Below are 21,811 nucleotides of genomic sequence, written 5' to 3'. Positions count from 1 at the left end.
CAATGGTAAAAGAAGTGACAGATGGAAGGCAATGCCAGGAAGTGTATAGTCATGCACTTTGGTAAAAAAAAATATAAAAGCAAAACAGTTCTCTAAATGGGGAGAAAATTCAAAAATCCAAGTGCAAAGAGATTTGAGAGTCCTTGTGTAGGGTTCCCTAAAGGTTAACTTGCAGATTGAGTTACTGGTGAGGAAGGCAAATGCAACGTTAGCATTCATTTTGAGAGAACTGTAATATACAAACAAGAATGTAATGCTGAGGCTTTGTAATGCACTGGTGAGGCCTCACTTGGAATATTGCGAGCAGTTTTGGGCCCCTTATCTTCGAAAGGATGTGCTGACATTGGAGAGTGTTCAAAGGAGATTCACGAAAATGATTCTGGGAGTGAAATGCTTATCATATGAGGAGCATTTGATGACTCTAGGCCTGTACTCAATGGAATTTGGAAGAATGGGGGGGGGTCTTATTGAAACTTATTGAATGTTGATAGGCCTAGACAGAGTGGATGCGGAGAGGATGTTTCTTATAGTGGGGGAGTTAGGACCAAAGGGCACAATCTCAGAATAGAGGAATATCCATTTAGAATGGTGATGATGAGGAATTTTTTTAACCAGAGGGAGGTGAATCTGTGGAATTTGTTGGCATAGGCAGCTGTGGTGGCCAGGTCATAGGAAGTATTTAAGGCAGAGGTAGATAAATTTTTGATATCAGGGCATGAAAATTTATGGGGAGAAAACAGAAGAATGGGGTTGAAAGGGAAATAGATCAGCCATATTCAAATGGCGGACTCGATCGGCTGAATGGCCTATTTCTGCTCCTATGTCTTAAGGTCTTAACCCTATTTTCCACAGTTTAGCAACATGATAAACCACTTTGATTAGTTGGTACTAAAATGGTCCTTCATTTTGTTCTGACTGTGTTCTAGTAATTGTATTCTTTCTTGTAAAATTGTGTATAATCTCTGTTTAATTTATGTTTTTCTTAAGAATGCTGTTTATATAATGCTAACCCACTTGTAATGCTGCTGCGGTTGTTTTTCATTGCACCTGTGCATACATGTACTTGTGCATGAGACAATAAACTCAACTTCGAATTTTCAGTTTTGAACACTCCCTCTTGTTCTCTCCACATACCCCTTGAAACTCTTGTAAATTAAATGTCTTTCTCTCTCTGAGTACACTCCATGACTCCTCACCCATGAACCCCTGCATTCAGAATTCCAAAGATCCATGAGTGTCTGAGAGAAGAAACTTATGGCCACTCTGTTATTCAGAAACTTTGCCCCCAGTTATAAAATTTTCCATTTGGGGACACACTCTCTCAGCAATCAACATGCCAGAATCTTTTGCCACTCCCTCTTCTAATCTCCAGTGAGTCCAGGCTCAAACTGCCCAACATTCCCTTATCCAGGAATCAACATTTTGGATCTCACCTGTTCTTCATCCAGAGTGCACACATCCTTCAGTATAGAGACCAAAGCTGGATGTAAGTTTCACCAGCACCATGAGCAACTGCATCAATATTTCCCAGCTTAATTTCCATAATTCTTGCAATAATTTTGTCAAATGACACTCAGTATCTCCTTTTATCCCTTTCTGTTTCCTGCCCTTGGACCTTCCATTGCCCAACATCTGTTCGCAGAATCATAAAGCACTACAGCACAGAAGCAGGCCCTTCAGCCCATCTAGCCTCTGCAAGTTATTATTCTGCCCAGTCCCATTGCCCTACAGCTGTTCCATAGCTCTTCACATCCTTCCCTTCCATGTACCTATCCAAACTTCTCTTATGTGCTGGAATTGAACCACCCCGCCCCATCACCACCTACCACTTTTGCTGGCAGCTCACATTCTCATTGCCAGCTGAGTGAAGAATGTTCCCCTTATGCTGCTCTTCCACATTTAACATTTCACCCTTAACCTATGACCTGTACTCCTCGTCTCACCCATCCTCAGTGGAAAAAAGCCTGCTTGTATTTACCCTATCTATGCTCCTCATGATCTTGTACACCTCTATCTAATCTCCCCTCGCTCTCCTAGGCTTCAGGGAACAAAGCCCTAACCTGTTCAACCTTACCCTTTAACTCAGGCCCTCAAGATGTGGCAGCATGCCATGACATCTCACTCCATTTAAATAATTATCTGCTTTTTAATTTGTCCTTCCAAAGTCAACTGTTTCCACATTATACTCCATCACTTGACCTGTTCATATCCTTTTTCAGGCTTTTTTGGTCCTCACAAATTAATAATTCAGCAGAATTTGTAGCGTCAACAAAGTTGTCTACAGTATACATGGCTCCTTCACCCAAGTCATTGATTGTAAACGTTTGAGCTCCAGCGCTAATCCTTGTGGCATTTCACTAGATCCTGACTGCACAAACTAAACAAAAATGTTTTAACCCAACTCCATTTCCGCGGAGATGGTCAATTCCCTGTCCATGCTGATATACGACCATGAGACCATAAGACATAGGAGCAGAATTAGGCCATTTGGCCCATCAAGTTTACTGCACTTTTCCCTCATGGCTGATTTATTTTCTGTCTCAACGTCATTCTCCTACCTTTTTCCTGTAATCTTTGTTGTTTTTTTAATCAAAGAACTATCAATTTCCACCTTAAATATCCAATCACATTGCCTCCACAGCCACCTATGGCAATGAGTTCCACAGATTTACCACCCTCAGGCTAAAGAAATTCCTCATCATCTCTGTTCTAAATGTACATTCTTGTATTTTGAGGTTCTGCCCTCCACTCTTAGACTTCCCCACTTTAGGAAATGTCCTCTCCAAGTCTAATTTATCTAGGTCATTCAATATTTGATAAGGTTCAATAAGATCTTCCTTTTATTCTTCTAAACTCCAGCGTGTTCAGTGTTACGTACCCTGTAACTGGGTTGCCAAACCAGCAGAAATGGATCACTCAGTTGGAGTCTGGATTACTAGAACTAAGAAAGTTTTATTAAAGAAACAAGCAACACAGTACTCTAATCAAAAGGATAATGAATGCAACAGTTCAGCAATGATAAACATACATGTACACAGAATTAAGCTAACAGGATCAATCAAGTTTTATCGTTGTCTAGGGGTAAATGACCAGTTTCAAAGTGACGCAAAGTTCAGTTCAATTTAGTTCAGTTCAGTTCGCAGTAATCACTGCTGTGGCGATGGACAGTGGGGGGGAGGGAGAGAGAGAGCAAAATGAATGAATATTCAAGGTTTCCAGACAGACCTTCGCAGTCAGCTTTCGGGCGAGTCCTTTGTGATGTCATCTGAGGTCACCGACCGTGACCCCCTCCGTTTCCAGATACGATCGTTTCCCTGCGCTGAACCTGGCACCCAGGCAAGGGTGGACACACACCAGGTTCCCGCCGATCGTGCCTTTCCACCCTATGCGTTTATGGCCCGGTACTTCCCACCGACTTGTGAGAGACGCACTGCTTCCAGGGTCTTGTTACCTTGGGTGTCATGTGTGTGTCCTGCCTTAGCGAACCTGTCCCTTTTTATCCCCCTGCTGGGGTATCGCCTGTCCATCACTTCAAACAGTTCAGGGTCCAAAGGGGGAGCCGCTCTTGACAGCTCTCCTTCCTTCATTAACATCTCCAACTGCTGCTCCATTGTTTTCCTTATCTCTCTCTCTCCTGAAGACAGGTGGCAGACCAACTGCTGATCCCACTGGTGCCAGTCCAGGCCAGCTAACATCTTAATCTATGTGTATTCTTGTCACATCAGCGATACAGCAATCAAACGCTCCACGTACATTAACCCTTTAATTCCTAAGATCATTCTTGTGAACTATATTAGCCTGCCTATATAGCTTCTCATGAAGCATTATTGTTTATTATAGAAATCTTATAGTTCTCATTAACTATATTAACTTGATCTTATCTTGTGCTGTGCACCTTGTTGAATATTAGCTTTCTACCTCCCTACAATCTCTTTTATTATCCATTGTTAAATGGATACTTTCCTGTGACGTCTACTATAAAATCCAATCCAAACCGAGTATTTTGAATTCCCATCACTTCTCTGTTCCCCAGTAGTAATGTCTTGGTCTCATTCCCTGAAATAGCATCATTTATTTCAGCTGCTTTCTTCTTTTAAAATTTTCAGCAAAAGCTTTTAATCTGTTATTTATATAGTTCACTCTCACACTCCCCATCTTATTTTCTCTAAGCAAATAAGTCCCAGTTCACTGCCTGATAATAGTGAACACACAATCCAGAGATTCAGATCCCATAAATATGAAAAAAATACTCAGTGATGATGGGCTGAAAGAATTTAATCTCTAGATTAGATATCTCTGGATAAAAAGCTTAAATGGCAAATGCACGGTATTCCTTTTATTGCCTTGCTTGTGATTTTGTTTGACAAATTCTCTTAACAAAGAGAATAACGACTGAATAAATAGATCCCCCCTCACTTGTCAGTCTTTCTTCTGTATAAGATATTGTCTAAATCTTTAAACAAAATTGGTCGCCTGTTCTTATACCACCATATGTTTTAGTGCTGTATTTGTTTGTCTTCTTTTGCATACTGGTTGTTTGTTTGTCTTTGTTTACATGTAGTTTTCATAAATTCCATTGGATTTCTTTGTTTTCCTGTAAATACCTGCAAGAAAATGAGGCTTGCAGTAGTATGTAGTGACATATGCTTACTTTGATAATAAACTTACTTTGACTTTGAATCTGATAAACTATGCCAAACTTTTAGTTTGACCACTGTTCATGTGAAGCCCCTGGGATGGTTTATCTGTGTTAAAAGTACTTTGTAAAAGGAAGTTTCTGTATATTTATTTGTAAATCCACTTGTTCTTATTGAAAGTATGCGAAATTAGCCAAAAACTTCTATTTACATTTTTCTCTCATGAATTAAAAACACTCAGTCTGTCAATTTCATTTAGCTGCCAGAAGTTCGGCTTTAATTATAATATTACCTGGCTGAATCATTACAGCTGTTCTTCAAAGACAGGTCACTTTGCTCTTGAGCTGGCTGACCCTTGCACTTAATTCAAACCATTTGTAGGGCAAACACTGAGCCACACAGCTGTATATCTGTGTTGATGGGCAAGGGCTACAGAATTGGAAGGGAATTGAAAACTAAAATAAGAGAGGAAAACAGAGTCCATGAGGATAGATCGGCTGCCAACATAATCAAGAATCCAAAAATATGCCAAAAGCATATCTATTATACAAGGATAGGATTGATGAAAAGCAAAAATAGGAACTTGCACATGGGTGCTGAGGGCTCAGTTAAGGTCCGAATGAGTACCTTGCAAATGGGGAAATGGTGCTTCGAAGGAAGGAGAAGTTATGAAACTGGTAGACTTCTACAGTATCAGAGCAAATTGGCTTTTTAGCTGTCCCATTTAGTAAGTGACCAGTGCCAGTGTGGTGTTCATCTCTTTGTACATCTCATTGTCCATATTAGGCATTGAACTGCTGGCTGTTTTTGTCTCCAAGCTGAAGCAGGCATCTTCCTCTAAATTTTTTCTGAGAGTTCTTGGTCTATTCCAATCAGTCTCAGGATTGGATGTTTGTGGTCTGAGTTCTAAGCCCCTGCAAAAGCTTTGAGGATTTTGCTCTCTTCATACATCTTTAATTGTCCTAACTCATTTAAAATCATCCCCAATTTCTCCTTAGAACCACCTAAATATATACTGTGCCTGAATTTATGTTAAAGTGAGCACCGCATTTCTGATCTTTTAAAGGAAGGCAAGTCATTTGTCAAATGGATCACTGGGCCTAGAACCTTTCCCCAATGAATACTGGAGCTAAGTTAATTCAAGATTCAAGTACATTTATTACCATGGAATGTATAATTTAGACAACCCTGACATTTGCTTGCTCACAGATAGCCACAGCAAGATTCCTGAAAAAACCCAGTTAAAGAAAAAAATATTAAAATTAAAATAAAAGACCAAGAGATGCGCAAGAGATAGGGAATATATAAATCATGCGAACAATTGAAGTGAGCAACAACACTCTGAACCCTCAGATCAAAGGCTCAAAGCCTCGCTTATCAGTTCATCACATTAGCGGCCATGCAGCACAGCCAGGGCAGTGTTCATAGCCTCAGCCCCATGGAGATGACCTTCGTGGAGAATGAGCAAAATTGGCTCCAGTCCCGACCAACACTGTCTTTTCAGACTACCTGGGCCGGCATTTAAATCGACCAAACAAACGTACTGCAAAAGGTTCCAGCGCCCTGGAGAGAGGAGTGAAGATTGTGGAGAGCAAGCGAAATCAGCTCTCACTTCCAATCTGGGTTGGAATTTAAATTGTCTAAACAGTATATCATACCTTGCACTGGGACCCTGCTTAGCAATACTATACCACTACTTACCACTAGCATGTTCTAAATAGTTTTAAGAGACAGTATGACAAATATCAGTCTGATAACTTATTAAATTTGGCCCTTTAAAGGTACGATATCAACTAAGCAGTTTTAGTAACCAGTATAGTATTGGCAAATGTACTGATATATGGGCAAAACCTTTGATTTTTATGCCATTCATACAGATCATTCCAGACATAATTTCATCAAGGTAATGAAAAAAGCAATAACAAACTGCATAACATAGATACAGAGAAAGTGAAGTTCAAGGAGACAAATGTGATCTAAACACCAGGATGAGGTAGAATGAGAGAACAAGGGTCCACCCTTAGTGTTAAAGTGGTCCATTCAGGAGTATTCTCACAGCAGGATAGAAACTGCACTTGGGGCTGTATACCTGTTTTAAGGGGTGGGGTGGGGAGGTAATAACCAGGGTGGGGTTTTTCATTATGTTGGCTGTTTTACTGAAGCTTTGGGAAGTGTAGACAGAGACCATGGAGGGGAGGATGGCTTTTATGATGTGCTAGGCAGTGTTCGCAATTCTGCAAATACTTGTAGTCTTGGACAGTGCAGTTACCACACCAAGCTCAAATTGGATGCTTTCTATGGTCCATCTGTAAAATTTGGTAAGGATCAACGTGGAAACCTGAGGCACTAGTGTGCTTTTTTGGCATAATACGTGCATAGTCGGAGCAGGACAAGCTATTGGTGATATTTACACTGAAGCTCTCAGCCATCGCCACCTCTCACCATTGATGCAGAGAGGGTCATGTGCTCCACCCTGCTTCATGAGGTGGATGACCAGCTCTTTTGTTTTGATGACATCAAGGTTGTTGTCATGACACCAACCCTAGACTTTCTAACCCTTTCCTGTACTCCAACTCACCACTGCTTGAGATCTGGCTCACTGCAGTGGAGTCATCTACATATGTGTGGATGGAGTTAGAGCAGAGTCTAACTGCAGAGTTGTGAGTGTGCAAGGGGCGTAGTAGGAACCTAAGGACACAATCTTGTGGGGCACCAGTGTTGAGGATAATCATGGCGGTGGTGTTGTTGCCTATCCTTAGGATTGTGGTCTGTTGGTCAGGAAGTCAAGGATTCAGTTGCAAACGGAGTTTCTGAGTCCTAAGTCTAGGAGTTTGGAAATGAGTTTGCTTGAAATTATAATATAGCAGGCAGAACCATAGCCAAGAAATTCCAGAAGTTAAGGCTCAGTGGGGGAGCCTCAAGTCTGTGGATCTCTGCGAGTCCGTTGGGGAAGTTGGGACCCAGTGTCTGTGAATCCATTAGTCCACTGGAGGCTGAAGAAGACAGCCTGTCCTGGGATTAGAGGTCTGTGTATATGGATGGGTGTGAGGGAGGGAGAAATGAGGCTTGCTTTACTGTTGTTGCTTTGTAGCTTGGTTTGTTCAGTTTTGTTGTGTTCTGCATTGTTCTGCCAAACGTCGTGAACCTGCTATATTGTGCCAGAATGTGTGGTGACACATGTGGGGTGCCCTTGGCTTTGTTGGTTATTGACACAAATGACACATTTCACTGTACGTTTCAAAGTAACTGAATCTGAATCTTGAAGACTTGTTCCTTCCCAATGCTGTATTAATCATTCATAGTTGCAGAAAGTTAAAGACATTATCCTTAGTCCCAATGCCCTAGGATTAGAGAAGGGAAAAATCACGAGCATTCTGCATTATTTCAAAATATCAAACATCACCTTCCCTTGGATGGACAATAAGGAAGGATTAAACTTGGCTGTGATGGTCCGGTTGGTTAAATGGCCTGCTACTGCTTCCTGTACAGCTCACATTCACAGAATGATCTTCCAGGCAAGGTACAAAAGTACTGTAGCTCCCGCCTATCATGAAGTTCAAAATAGTTTTTGTTCAATTCTGCCCTTGAACATGGTCATTCCTGGCAAAGTCAATATTTGATGATTATCCCAAATTACCTCGGAGAAAGCCAAGGTGAGCTCCTGCTTTGGATGGCTGTGGCCTGTATGGGACACTGAATTCCAGGATTTAGATCAAATAATGAAGAAGACTCTGTGATAACATTGAGTCAAACCACATAGAAATGTAGACTCTCATTACCCTTCAGCACATCAGTGTAACAATCACATACATATCCACTCTCTACACATCTGGGGCTGCAGCATTCTATGCCTTGGTGCATCAGCTCCTCAGCCAGGTACCTTTTACTAGTATTGGGATTGGAATAGGTTTATTTTTGTCATTTGTACCAAGATAACGTGCAAAGCATACAGATCATTACCTAGTGAATTGAGGTAGAACAAGGTAAAACAATACCAACGCAGAATGAAGTGAAACATCTACAGAGAAAGTGCAATTCAGGTAAACTGTGAAATGCAAAATCATAGCAATTCGATTATGCGGTCAAGAGACCACCTTATTGTACTAGGGGACATCTTTCATGAATCAGTGCACTCAGGGAGGATCTCAGAGGTCTCCCTCTGTGTCATTGTTAAGTATTAGACCTCAGGTTTGCACAAGCACAGTAGCTGTGAAATTCTATGCAGCTGACTGCCCTCCATGGGCTAGTGTCCTAAATGATTAAACTGCAATCGGCAAGTGTGGAATTTTAGGCCTTGCCCCTCAAACCTTACTTACAGAGCAGTGTTGAAATGCACAAAACCTAAAACCATGGAGGACATGAAAGGGAAGAGGTGGATTTTAATGAGATCAGTATATTAATAAGATATGTGATCCAAAACTCACCTTTAGTGTTACTGAAGCTGCCAGGATCTAATTTGGCACCGGTTTAGTACAGCTGCTCAGAAACCACGTGTGCCTCTTACAGGGCACGAACAAGGAATTCTAGAGAGTGTTTGGGAAGTAGCTGATGAAAATACGTCAGGAGTTAATGACTTCCATGTCAGAACAATAAGACATTAAGAATATTTTACTAGCTTATAAAGTGCATGGGAAGATCTCATGATCATAAATCATATATTATATATAAACAGAGGCGTGTTTATCTTTCAGATCGTGATGTATAGTCCTTGTTTATTTCTCAGTCAAGATTACCTGTCCCTATTGTCCTTAAGTAATGTGAACTATCCTGGTGAAGGAGCTTGTTGTTTGGGAGGGGCTAGCAGGGATTGGGTCCAGAACAAGTAAATAAACATCTAACAAGCTCAGGTTGCTGTCACTTGATGTAGAGATCATGAGTTTGAGGGGTGCAATGTTGGAACACCTTTGGCGTGAAACTGCCTTGCACTTTGCTGATGATGCACACTGCATATCCTGGGTGGTGTGGCTCCTGAATGATGGATGCCCCATTTTTGAAGCATCACATTCAAGGTTGTCCTCGATGGCAGGGAGGTTAGTGCCCATGTTGAAGCTGGCTGAGTCTACAACCGTCTGGAGCTTTTTCTGATTCTGTGCAGTGGCCCTTCCATACCAGACAGTGATGCAGCTAGAGCAGACACATTTTAGGTCCAAATGCATGCAGGTGTTGACTGCTTCATCGCTCTGAGTTTACAAATGGAGCTAAACAAGTTGCACTCATCAGAAACATCCCCAAATGGACCATAGGTCATTGATGAAACAGATGAAGATGTTTGAGCCTCAGACACAGTCCTGAGAAATTTCTACATTTACTGTTTTTAAAGTGTATCCAGGTGAACTGTTTGAGGTGCGGATAGTCAGTATTGTCCCGGAGCTTAGGGATTGTAGCCAAACGGGAGCAAAATTTGGAGGCAACGGAATATCTCTATGCATCTCAAGGAGGTTGGGGAAAGGAAGAGAATGTTCTGGAAATTAATTCTGAATTAGAGTGAGAATCTGATTTTGACGCCATATTTCAGGACCTTGAAGCACCTACTAATTAAAATGAAATAATGAGAGATTAGAGCCAAAGTGTTCCCATAAGTGGGTGGGGGGAAGATAGTGACAGCAAGTCAAAGGAGCCCTGGCCTTAAAGGCGTGTATTAGAATCAGAATCAGGTTTAATATCGATGGCATATGTCCTGACGAAGGGTCTCGGCCTGAAAGGTCAACTGTACCTCTTCCTAGAGATGCTGCCAGGCCTGCTGCGTTCACCAGCAACTTTGATGTGTGTTGCTTGAATTTCCAGTATCTGCAGATTTCCTGTTGTTTGTGTCATGAAATATGTTGTTTTGAGGCAGCAGTACATGGCAATACATATATTTTTTAACTACAAATTACAATAAGAGATATATATGTATAAATTAAATTAGTAAGGCAAAAAGAGAGTAAAGAAAGAAAAAAAACTGAGGTATTGTACGTAGGTTTATTGTCTATTCAAGTGCCTGATGGTGGTGGGGAGGAAGCTGTTTCTAAAGCATTGAGTGTGTCTTCGGGCTCCTGTACCTTCTCCTTGATGGTAGCAGTGAGAAGAGGGCATGCTCTGAGTGATGGGGTTCCTTACTGATGGATACCACCTTTTTGAAGCATTATCTTTTGAAGGTGTCCTCGACGCTTAGGAGGCAAGTGACCATGGTGCAGCTGGCTGAGTTTGCAGCTTGGTAATTGGCCTATTGTTGTCCCATGTACCACGATGCTGTGAAAACTTTGTTTTCAAAGGTACATTTAATGTCAGAGAAATGTATACAATATACATCCTGAAATTCTTTTTCTTCTCAACCATCCATAAAAACTGAGGAGTGCCCCAAAGATTGAATGACAGTTAAATCTTAGAACCCCAAAGTACCCCCCCCAGCTCCCCCACCCACACATAAGCAGCAGCAAGGCAATGATTCCCCCCCACCCACCAGCAAAAAAAAAGCATCGGCGCCCCCCCCCCCCACCGAACACTCAAGCGTGCAGCAAAGCATCAATAAAGACACAGACTTGCAGTAGCTGAAAGCCTACTCATTCACCCGGTAATTCCACATACCACAGGCTCGATCTCTCCCTAATAAGGGAAAAAGAGGTTTACCATGTCACCTTGACAGATCATTCCAACCACAAGTAGACTGAAGTAGTACAAGGGAAAATGAAATAACAGGGCTGGATAATGTGTTACATTTACAAGGGAAGTGCAGTGCCAACAGGTGCAAGGGGCACAAGATGTAGTGTGAATGATTAAGAGATTAAGAGTTCATCTTTATCATTAAGGAGTTCCATTCAAGAGTCTTATTACAATAGACAGAATTTATCCTTGAGCCTGGTGGTATTTGTCTTCAAGTTCTTGTATTTTCTGCCTGAAGAGAGGGTTCAGATAGGATCTTTGGTTATGTTAGCTGCTTTGCCATGGCAGTAAGAAGTGTAGACAATCTGGGGCGGGGGGTGGTGGTTGGTTTCTGTTATGTGTTGAGCTGTGTACACACGTCTCTGCTGTTTTTTTCCTGCAGTCATGGGCAGAGCAGTTGCCATACCAAGCTGTGATGCATCCAGATAGGATGTTTTCTATGGTGCATCGAGGTACAGTGGAAAAACATTGCTTTCCATAGCATCTGTGCAGATTATTTCATTACAACAGCGCATTGAGGTCGTCCAAGGGGAAACAAAAACAGGATGTAGAATAAAATGTTATAGTTACAAGGAAAGCACTGTGCAGGAAGACAAGGTGAAAGGCCATACTAAGGTAGATTGCAAGTTCATCAGTCCATTTCATTAGAAAGCAAGAATGTCCAGTGTGGGAAGGGTTTCTGATAATATTGATAATGCTTTCCCGAGGAGGCAGAAGCTACGAACAGAGACAATGGACTGGAGCTGGCTTTTGCAGTAGACCGGCCTGTATCCACAACACTCTGCAATTTTTCTGTGGTTATGGGCAGAGCAGTTGCCGTATGGTGGTCACTGAAGAAAGGGAGGAGCTTCAGGTGTAGGGGGATACTTCAAGAGGAATGCAGGATAGTACATCAAGAAAAATCCAAAAGAATTTAATATCTTTGGAGGGTAAGTGGGTGACCAGGGAAAGAGTAGGGCCACCATTGAGCACATCTATAAGGAGTGCTGTTACAGGACAACAGCATCCATCATCATGGGCCCCCCCCCCCCGCCCACCATCCACACCACACCCTCATTCTGGGTTCTGTTTGTCTCTTTTTATAGTTGCACAGTTTATTGTCTTTTGTACATTAGTTTGCCCATCTTTGTTGTGGAGTTTTTCATTGTGTTTCCTTTTATTCTGAGGGTAGTATTTGCTGACATATATATACTTGGATAATAAATTTACTTTGAACTTATTTATAATGAATATGGCTTTCATCAATGGATACTTCTCATTTGTATTCATGAATTTAAGACCAACGTAGTCTATTTATAACCATACCAAGTCTTCAATGAATTCTTCTCATCTCTATTTATTAATAAGAAAGACATAGTAGTTGAAGAATTCATTGTAGATAGAACAGGATGAGGTTTGGATAAATACATGGATAGGAAGACATGTAAAGAGCTGTGGTGCAGGTGCAGGTCAATGGGACTAGACGGAATAGTTCGGCACAGGCTAGATGGGCTGAAGGGCTTGTTTCTGTGTTGTAGTGCTCTATGATTGTTTGACTACATTAGGTGTCTCCATAGAATTGAATAAAAAATGTACCTCAGGCTGATTTGGCAGATACAGTATCTGGATACTGTCATGGTCATGAGAGTGATTCTTAAATTTTCCCTGGCAACCAGTGAGAGAACAACAAATGTGGTACCTTTATTAAAGAAGGGCAGCAGGGTGATCACAGGCCTATCAATCCAATCTCAGCTGATGGAGAATTACTGGGCAAATATTCCGTGGAGCAGGACTGATCTGCACTTTCAGTGGTAGGGGGTGATCAAAGAACATTAGGGGGAGATCCTGCCTAATTTGGCAGAATTTTTCAATGAGATAATCTAACGTGCTGACACGGGGAGTGCAGTTGATTTAATCGACATGGAGTAAGGCCATTGGTGGTGTCCTAGATGGAAAATTGGTCCAAAAGGCCATGAGATCCAAGTCACAAATGATAGGTAGTGCAGCAAAGTCTGACTGAGTGGAACATCGTGCATTAACAAGGCTAGGCCCATCCTTCTGCAGCACTAGATATGGAGCGAGTCTCCAAGACTTGGGTATGTATAGTTCAGTTCTACAAATTGCCTGATCCAGCCACACACAAGGAGGCCATAAGGTCAAGCGTTAGGGTTAGGTGCATTTGTCCTCTTTCTCTGGGGACCTATGGGACATGCTCCACCTCTGTTCTCCAGGTGAACCGAAGATGGATCCGGAGGCCACAGTGCAGCAGCCTACTGTGGGGTTACAGCAGCATTGAAAGCACCTTGCACCTCATGAGCAGATTCCCTGCCCACCATGGCAAGAGAATGCTGTCCCCATAGTCCCAGCTTTTTCCAGATGTTGCCTATCCACTCCAGATGGTTTTTGCTGTACAAACATAGAACATTGAACAGTACCACACCGTATGGGCCCTTCAGCCCATGATGTTTTAGTAACCTTTTAACCTACTTCGCAATCAATCTGAACTTTTCATCTTCCATAGACCGTAACCCTCTATTTCTCTATCATTCATGTGCCTATCTAAGATTCTCTTAAATGTCCCTAATCTATCAGCCTCACCAACACACTAGGAGCTTGATTCACACACTTACCATTTCCTATGTAAAATACTACTTCTGATATTTCCTCTCAACTTCCTTCACCCATCTTAAAGGTCTATCCTTTTACATTAGTCATTGCCAAGCTGGGAAAAAGGTGCTGGCTGTCTACTTATGGCTCTTACCATCTTATACACCTCTATCAAATGATTGCTCATCCTCCTCCACTCCAAAAAGAAAAGCCAAAGCTTGCTAAACCTTTCCTCCTAAGACATGCTCTCTAATCCAGGAAGAATCCTGGTAAATCTCCTCCGCACCCTCTCGAAAACTTCTACATTGTTTCCATAATGAGGCAAGAAAAACTGTATATAATACTTCAAGTGTGATCTAACCAGGGTTTTATAGAGCTGTATTGTTACAGTGTGGACTTCTCTGAACCAGATCTGTAGCACCATCGGTCAGTTGCCAAGGAGCATAACCTCACTTTTCCTGCAGTTTACTTTGACTAATATCTCAAGGCCAGCTGAAACTGTTTTCAGATGCTTGTCAATCTGACCACTGACCATGGATCTGAGCAGATCACTAGGTGAGTGGGAAGACAGCCTGGGTGATTTCCAAGGGGGAGGAGCAAGGGACTGGTTACGCCTGCAACTAGGATAGCAGCTCTGAGATAACCTGGTTCTTCCCAATTACAGAAAAGATCACTTCCACAGTACCACTTTTTGTTGGACCTGCCCAATCCTCAATTCTTATAGTATACCTTGGTCCCTCTGACCTAGATCTCCAATATTTTCAAGAAGTCGGGTCTGATGGTGAAGGGAACATTGAGTTGGCTGGGACAGTTATTGAAGAACATCGTCTCGCTCTTTCTGCAGTTGACCATGTCCCCAGATGTCAATTCAAAATGCTCTCATGTGCTGATCAGTCTGCAAAATGACTGTGAATCTGAGCAGAGACCATGACATAGTTGTGACCTAGGTGCCTCCACTGCCTGACAACAAAAGCCCTCTTAGGCATTTGTCCTTCCCAGTGGATTCTACGGAGCGCACTAACAAGATGAGAGTGTGGACAACCCTGCCTGACTCCAGTCAATGGAGAAACTAGCTGTCTGTCACCCATCGATTTGAACTGAACCACTGACATCTGTATTCATGCCAGGGTTGGCTGAAAAAGGAGCAGCTTCGAGAAGGCAGCATCCATCACATGGAATATGTCTTCTTCTCATGAAGACAGTCAGGAGGGCCGATAAGGGAGCCTGAAGACCAAAGCTCAACATTTTTGGAACAACTTCCTTCCCTCCACCATCAGATATCTGAACAGTGCATGTCCCCATGAACTGTACCTCATTATTTATCTTCTGCACTTTGATTTTGTAACTTATTGTAAATTTGTCTTGCACTGCAATGCTACCATAAAACAACACGTCTCACGACATATGAGAGTGATACTACTCCTGATTCTGACATTGATTCTGAAGTCCTGTTGTATATTTTCATGCTGATGCTTTCGTCAGCTTTCAGTTCAATTTAATTTTATGAGGTTATTTAAATTTATTTGAATAGTTTTGAAATCAAAGACATTTAAAAACTGTTGGGAATTCTTTTCTTGCCCTGAATACTGATTATATCCAGGATGAATTAGTTCATGGAATTAAAAATTATGTTTTCATATCATGACCTATAATGGTTCTCCGATCTTGGCAATTTACTTACAAACGTTTCATCACCAGACGAGGAGACATCGTCAGTGCGCTGTTGATGGTGGTGTGTCGTCTTCTTCTTCTTCTTCTTCTTCTTCTTCTTCTTCTTCTTCTTCTTCTTCTTCTTCTTCTTCTTCTCCTCTTCTGAATTCTTGGCCTTTATATACTTATCAATCAGTTGATTAGTCACCACTTCTGAAACCCAATTATGATGTGGAGAGTAAATCTCTTCACTGATTGGTTGTGTGGTGAACTACGTGCAAACATCACAATCGAGTTTCCGAAATGGCAACCAATCAGCTGATTGATAGCTAGGAGATAACTGATCAGCAAACAGGAGACTGAATGAAAAAAAGAATGTATTTGAAAGATAGTTCAAAAAAACAAGTGAATAATCAGATTCTTTGTGGGGTCTTGAGGGCAGAAACCTGACATGGAGCAGTTGTGGCAAAAATCACAGCCCTCCATGTCAGAAGGACCATGATATGAATGCCAAGCAGTATCCCATTGCTTAACTTTGCCTGTTTTTGTCCATCTTGCAGATCAGAATCATAAAACGAGGAAAAAACACTTAAAGATGCACAATGCTGGCAGTATCAGAGAACACCTCACTAGTTTACAAAAGGTAATTAAACCGACACGTTTACCAACCATGGAACCTGAAGTGGGCAACAAAACACAGCATCATATACGGCAAAAGCGCTTTTTGTCTTATCCAAGATTTGTGGAGGTCATGGTCACCGCTGACAGCAAAATGGTCTATCATCACGGGAGGAATTTACAGCACTACATTCTAACACTTATGTCAATAGTAAGTAAGCCTCAACAATTGACTTTGTGTGTTGTGTCAATGTGGGAGAAATAGTGAAGTGAAATGATGTGATTTATACCAGTGTTTTGTTTGTAACTGCTGATTTTCCCATTCCTTTCTCCATTCCCTTCTTTTACCTTGCCTCCTCCCCACTCTTTCACTCAAACCCTTCCTCCTGATGAACTTCCCTCTCCCATTGTCCACCACAATATCACCAAACGTAGCAATAATGCAGTTATTTCCCTGAATATTGTGTAAAACAGACGTACTGTATATCAAACAAAACTACTGCTGAAATTAAAGCTTCCACATGTAATGGTGTATACCTGGGTTAACTTTTGAGTTGCTGACCCGTAGAATGCCCTACAAATGCCTTGAGTTGGTTTGTAAGGATGAAGTGGAATTCCTGTCATTACTGTATGTGAGTGCTTGGATCTGAGTTCTGTACATGGTCAAATACTTCACCAAATTTGTGATTGGAATTGAAGTTCGTTTATATTGTCACATGCACCATGAAACAGTGAAAGGTTTGTCTTGCATACTGTTCATTCAGATCAATTCATTACACACTGCATTGAGACAGAACAAGATAAAACAATAACAAAGCAGAATGAAGTGTAACAGTTACAGAGAAAGTGCAGTACAGACAAATAAGGTGCAAGGTCACAATGAGGTAGATTGTGAGGTCAAGAGAACATCTCATTGAAACTAAGGAATCATTCAGTAGTCTTAAACCAGTGGGGTAGAAACTGTTTCTGAGCTTGGCGGTACACACTTTTGGCTTTTGTATCTCAATGGAGAGAGGGATGAAAAGAGAATGTCCAGGGTGGGTGGGATATTTGACTATGTCGGCTGCTTTACTGAGGTGGTGAGAAATGTAGACAGAGACCATAGAGTGGTAGCTGGTACTGAGCTGTGTCTATAACAGACATCCCGCCCTGCAAAAACTCACTTCAGGGAGGTAGCACCATCAATTTGCTGGAGACTTCCGGGACAGGTGGGATGTCTGCAATAGAGTAGCTCCTTAGCAGCTGGCCAGCTAAATTTAGTTTAAATAACGTTAGCTACGCTAATGAACGAATGACACCTGTTAAACTCACCTCAACATGTCTTTTACAGTCTTAACCCACCATGGGCAATAGAAAAGTCACTGTTGCAAACAGTGCAGCGAGCAACACTGTCATTATTTTGACCCCTATTAGGCAGGGGTACACTTTAGTGACGCACGTTTTATATTTTTTTGGAACATTCTGCAATGGCGCGCTCTCAAGCGCTCTCGCTCGCTCTCTCTCCCTCTCTTGCTCGCTCTCTCTCCCTCTCTTGCTTGCTTTCGCTCTCTCTCCCTCTCTCACTCGCTTGCTCTCTCTCGCTCTCTTGCTTGCTTTCTCTCTTGCTCGCTCTAAAAAAAAATTATTTCCGTGATATTATATATAATTTGCGGGCATCAGAGAGCCACTATTAATATGCGGGAGACTCCCGGAAGTTCCGGGAGAGGTGGGATGTCTGCTATAACGCTCTGCAGTTTCTTGCTGTTACATGCAGAGCAGTTGTCATACCAACCCATGATGCATTCAGCTAAGATGCTTTCTATGGTGTCAAGAACTTGTGTGATATTGTTGGAAGATGTAGTGAGTTATTAAATAAGACCATAAGACTATAAGATTTAGGAGCAGAAGTAGGCCATTCAACCCATTGAGTCTGCTCCACCATTCAATCATGGGTTGATCCAATTCATCTAGTCATCCCCACTCCCCTGCCTTCTCCCCATACCCTCTGATGCCCTGGCTAATCAAGAACCTATCTATCTCTGCCTTAAATACACCTAATGACTTGGCTACCACTGCTGCTCATGGCAAAAAATTCCACAGATTTACCACCCTCTGATTAAAGTAATTTCTCCGCACCTCTGTTCTAAATGGACGTCCTTCAATCCTGAAGTTGTGTACTCTTGTCCTAGACTCCCCTACCATGGGAAATAACTTTGCCATTTCTAATCTGTTCAGGCTTTTTAACACTTGGAATGTTTCTATGAGATCCCCTCTTATTCTCTTGAATGCCAGAGAATATAGCCCAAGAGCTGCCAAGCATTCCTCATACGGTAACCCTTTCATTCCTGGAATAATTCTTGTGAATCTTCTCTGAACTCTCTCCAATGAGTATATCCTTTTTAAAATAAGGAGCCCAAAACTGCACACAATAAGTGTGAACACATTGGCCATCTCAGTGGATGTCCATCTCTGGCAGTAGCTGATACTGGAGGGGAGTGTGGGAGCAGATGATATTTCAGATGCAGCACAAATTTAAGAAAATCCCATCCCATAATTTGGCTTGTACAACAAGATTAACTTTCTGTTGTGTAGTGGGGCTCTGCAAAGAAGGTTGTCAAACCAGGCCGATTCTATCTAAAACCCAGGTTCCATGCCGTAGCTCAGGATCAGATGGCAATCTCCTCTGGAGGCTGATCTCTAACCTAAACAGATGGTCTGCCTTGGAGCAGCAGGTCCATCGGGTTTTCTGAGTTGTTTGGGGTGGGGGTAGTCTTCCAGCAGGGAGGCAGTGCTGATAAAGTCACTTCTCTTCCCCCTGAGCTGGTCCCACTTGAATGCATTATCCGTGCTTCCCAATGCCTTGGAAAGGTGACGCCCCAGGGATCACACCCCCTGTCCAGTTCCTGTCTCCGCTTGGTTTGGGATTGTCAGGTGAAGGCAGATTTCATTGCACTGACTTTCAAGAGAAGCAAACTTTGTAATGCTGTAACTGTGAAATAGTAACAGCAAATGAAGAAACACATGTCAGGTCAGAGCAACAGAGCTGATGTTTGACTGAAAATGGTACCTCTGTTACACTTTTCACTAATGCTGCCTGACCTGCTGAGAATTTTCAGAAGTTATTGTATGTAATAAACATCAGTTATATTTTTTTAGGTTCCCATCTTTTTTTCAAACTTTCTGTGTTTCTTAAAAACCTCCGGAAGTTACCAACAGTAAATTTCTCTTCATTTTCTTCTGATGCTTGACTTCTTGATTTCATGCTTTCCAAACAGGCAGCCTGTCACACCTTAAGCATTGTAGGCTGTAAGGTCTAAGATAACTTTCTGAAATCTAATTATGTCTTTGCCTTGCATCTGTTTCAAGGAAATCTTTAAAATGGGGCTGTCTGTCGTTTCAGCTGAATTTGTACGTTTGAGGCTTCTTGGGATGTCATTCAAAGCTCTTTGTACAATGGGTTTTGTGAGTCATATGCATGTAGCTTATGAAATGCAGCCCCCAGGAGTTTGCAGAGGTTGTAGATTCAAACAGCTCCATCACCGGCTCTAGCCTCCCCACCATCGGGATATCTTCAAAAGGCAGAGCCTCAAGCACCGGGAGTCACTCGTGAGGGATCCTCAGAATCCAGGATCCTCAGATTCTTGTTACGACCACCAGGGAGGAGGACAGGAGACTGAAGACCCTCACTCACTCAATGTTTTAGAAACCGCCTCTTCCCTACCACCATCAGATTTCTCAATGATCCACAAACGCTACCTCTCTGTTTCTTGAAGGTGGGTAACATAACGTGTACAGCACATTTGGTTTGGGCTCCATGCTTTATTTTCTCCCTTCTCATCAATATCTTGAGGAATGAGGTACAGGGGCCTGACGAGCCCCACTCAGTGTTTTCGGAACAGTCCCTTCCCCTATGCCATCAGATATCGAAATGATCCTTGAAAATTGCCTTGCTATCTATCCAGTCATTCATTCATTCATTCATTTATATGTTTATTTATTCATTTATTCACTTACTTATTGTATCTTAATAGGAATTTATTTTAAGTCATGCACTATACTGCTACCACAAAGCAGCAAATTTCATGACGTAAGTCAGCGATAGTAAATCCAATCCTGATTCTTTACACAACCCGATTTATCTGCCAATTTAAGGTGAATTAGTCATTCATGTCTTCAATGTAGCAATCAGACGAACAAGAAAGTGACACCTTCTGCCTTCATTTCTCCCCATCCTTTCTCACATTACTGCCTCCAGCAGGAGACTTATTCCGCAGCTGTCATGCTAAATCACTTGCTCACCTGCCGTCTTGCTCGTAGCCAGTGTGAAGCCTCCAGTGTAATTGGCCAGGATAAACAGGAACACTGACCCGAGGCAAATCGACAACCTGAGCTTCTGACATCAAAGGCAACATCTCACTGCTTCCCAGAAGGAGTCCAATAACTTCCCTCAGTTGGGAAACTTATTTCACAGAACTGCACAAACAGATATAAATTTAGGATGCAGTAGGTCTGACGTTAAGAGGATAGTGTGACCATATCTCCCAGGAGCAAACGTGGCCAAGGCCAGTTCACAAAGCAGCCCTCCTCGACCTTGACCACTTGTCACTACAACATGCTGAAGTGTTAACGGTAGCTTGTACTATATGAATGAAATGTTGTAAGCTACCTAGTCGGAATTTGGTCACCGAGCTGGGCTCTAAGGTTTATCTTAGGGGTGCTTCACATGTGAGCAATTTTAGGATTCAGTAAATGATACTAAAGCATTGACCGAAACTTGATTTAAGACATAGGATCAGAATTAGTCCATTTAGTCCATCAAGTCCACTCCATCATTTGATCACAGTGGGTTTATTCTTGCTCTCAACATGATTCTCCCAATTTCTCCCAGTGACCTTTGGCACCCTTACTATTCAAGAATCTATCAGCCTCCACTTATATACCCAGTGGCTTGGCCTTCGCAGCTGACTGTGGTAATGAACTTCAAAGATTCACCACACTCTGGCTAAAGGAATTCCTCCTCATCTCTGTTCTAAAGGGGCACCCTCCTTGTTATAGGTATCATCCCAAAACAATAACGATCAGTAAGGCACAGAGAAAATCTGTATTGACTAGCAAATATTTTTATTGGTTCAGTTAACAACAAGCAGGTGAATTTACACAAGTAATGCAAATAACCAGCCTTCACTCAATGGACTGTCGACATTTTTTTCTGTCTTATTAAAGCAACCACCACAATCAAAGACCCCACCCACTCTGGGCACTCTCTCTTCCTCTCCCACCAATCAGGCAAAAGAAACAAATGTCTGAAAGCATGTACAGGTACCACCAGGTTCAAGGATAACTCCTATCCTACTGTTATCAGACTCGGGAACAAACCTCTTGTTGGATAAAATGAACTCTTGGGCTCACAATCTACTAGATTATCGTCTTGTACTTTATTGTTCACCTGCACTGCTCTTCTTCAACAGCTTTTATACTTTATTCTGCACGGTTATTGTCTTACCCTATGCCAGCTTATTGTCTTACCCCATTCCAGTTTATTGTCTTACCCTATTCCAGTTTATTGCCTTACCCTATTCCAGCTTATTGTCTTACCCTATTCCAGTTTATTGTCTTACCCTATTCCAGCTTATTGTTTTACCCTATTCCAGCTTATTGTCTTACCCTATTCCAGTTTATTGTTTTACCCTATTCCAGCT

The 21,811-nt window shown here is 42.0% G+C and overlaps 1 protein-coding gene across 2 annotated transcripts in view; it reads left to right on the top strand.

Moving 5' to 3' along the window:
- The window catches only part of LOC134351744 (A disintegrin and metalloproteinase with thrombospondin motifs 20-like), a 697,549-nt gene that overhangs the window by 161,450 nt on the left and 514,288 nt on the right, over window positions 1-21,811 (top strand). For both annotated transcript variants that reach the window (XM_063058346.1, XM_063058347.1), the window contains exon 4: window positions 16,076-16,344. In XM_063058346.1, coding sequence (XP_062914416.1) covers window positions 16,076-16,344 — 269 coding nt within the window. The remainder of the gene's footprint in view (window positions 1-16,075; window positions 16,345-21,811) is intronic.

The sequence above is a fragment of the Mobula hypostoma genome, chromosome 9, assembly GCF_963921235.1.
Source record: "Mobula hypostoma chromosome 9, sMobHyp1.1, whole genome shotgun sequence".
NCBI classification, from domain to species: Eukaryota; Metazoa; Chordata; class Chondrichthyes; order Myliobatiformes; family Myliobatidae; genus Mobula; species Mobula hypostoma.
This window is presented reverse-complemented; position numbering and strand designations above follow the sequence as displayed.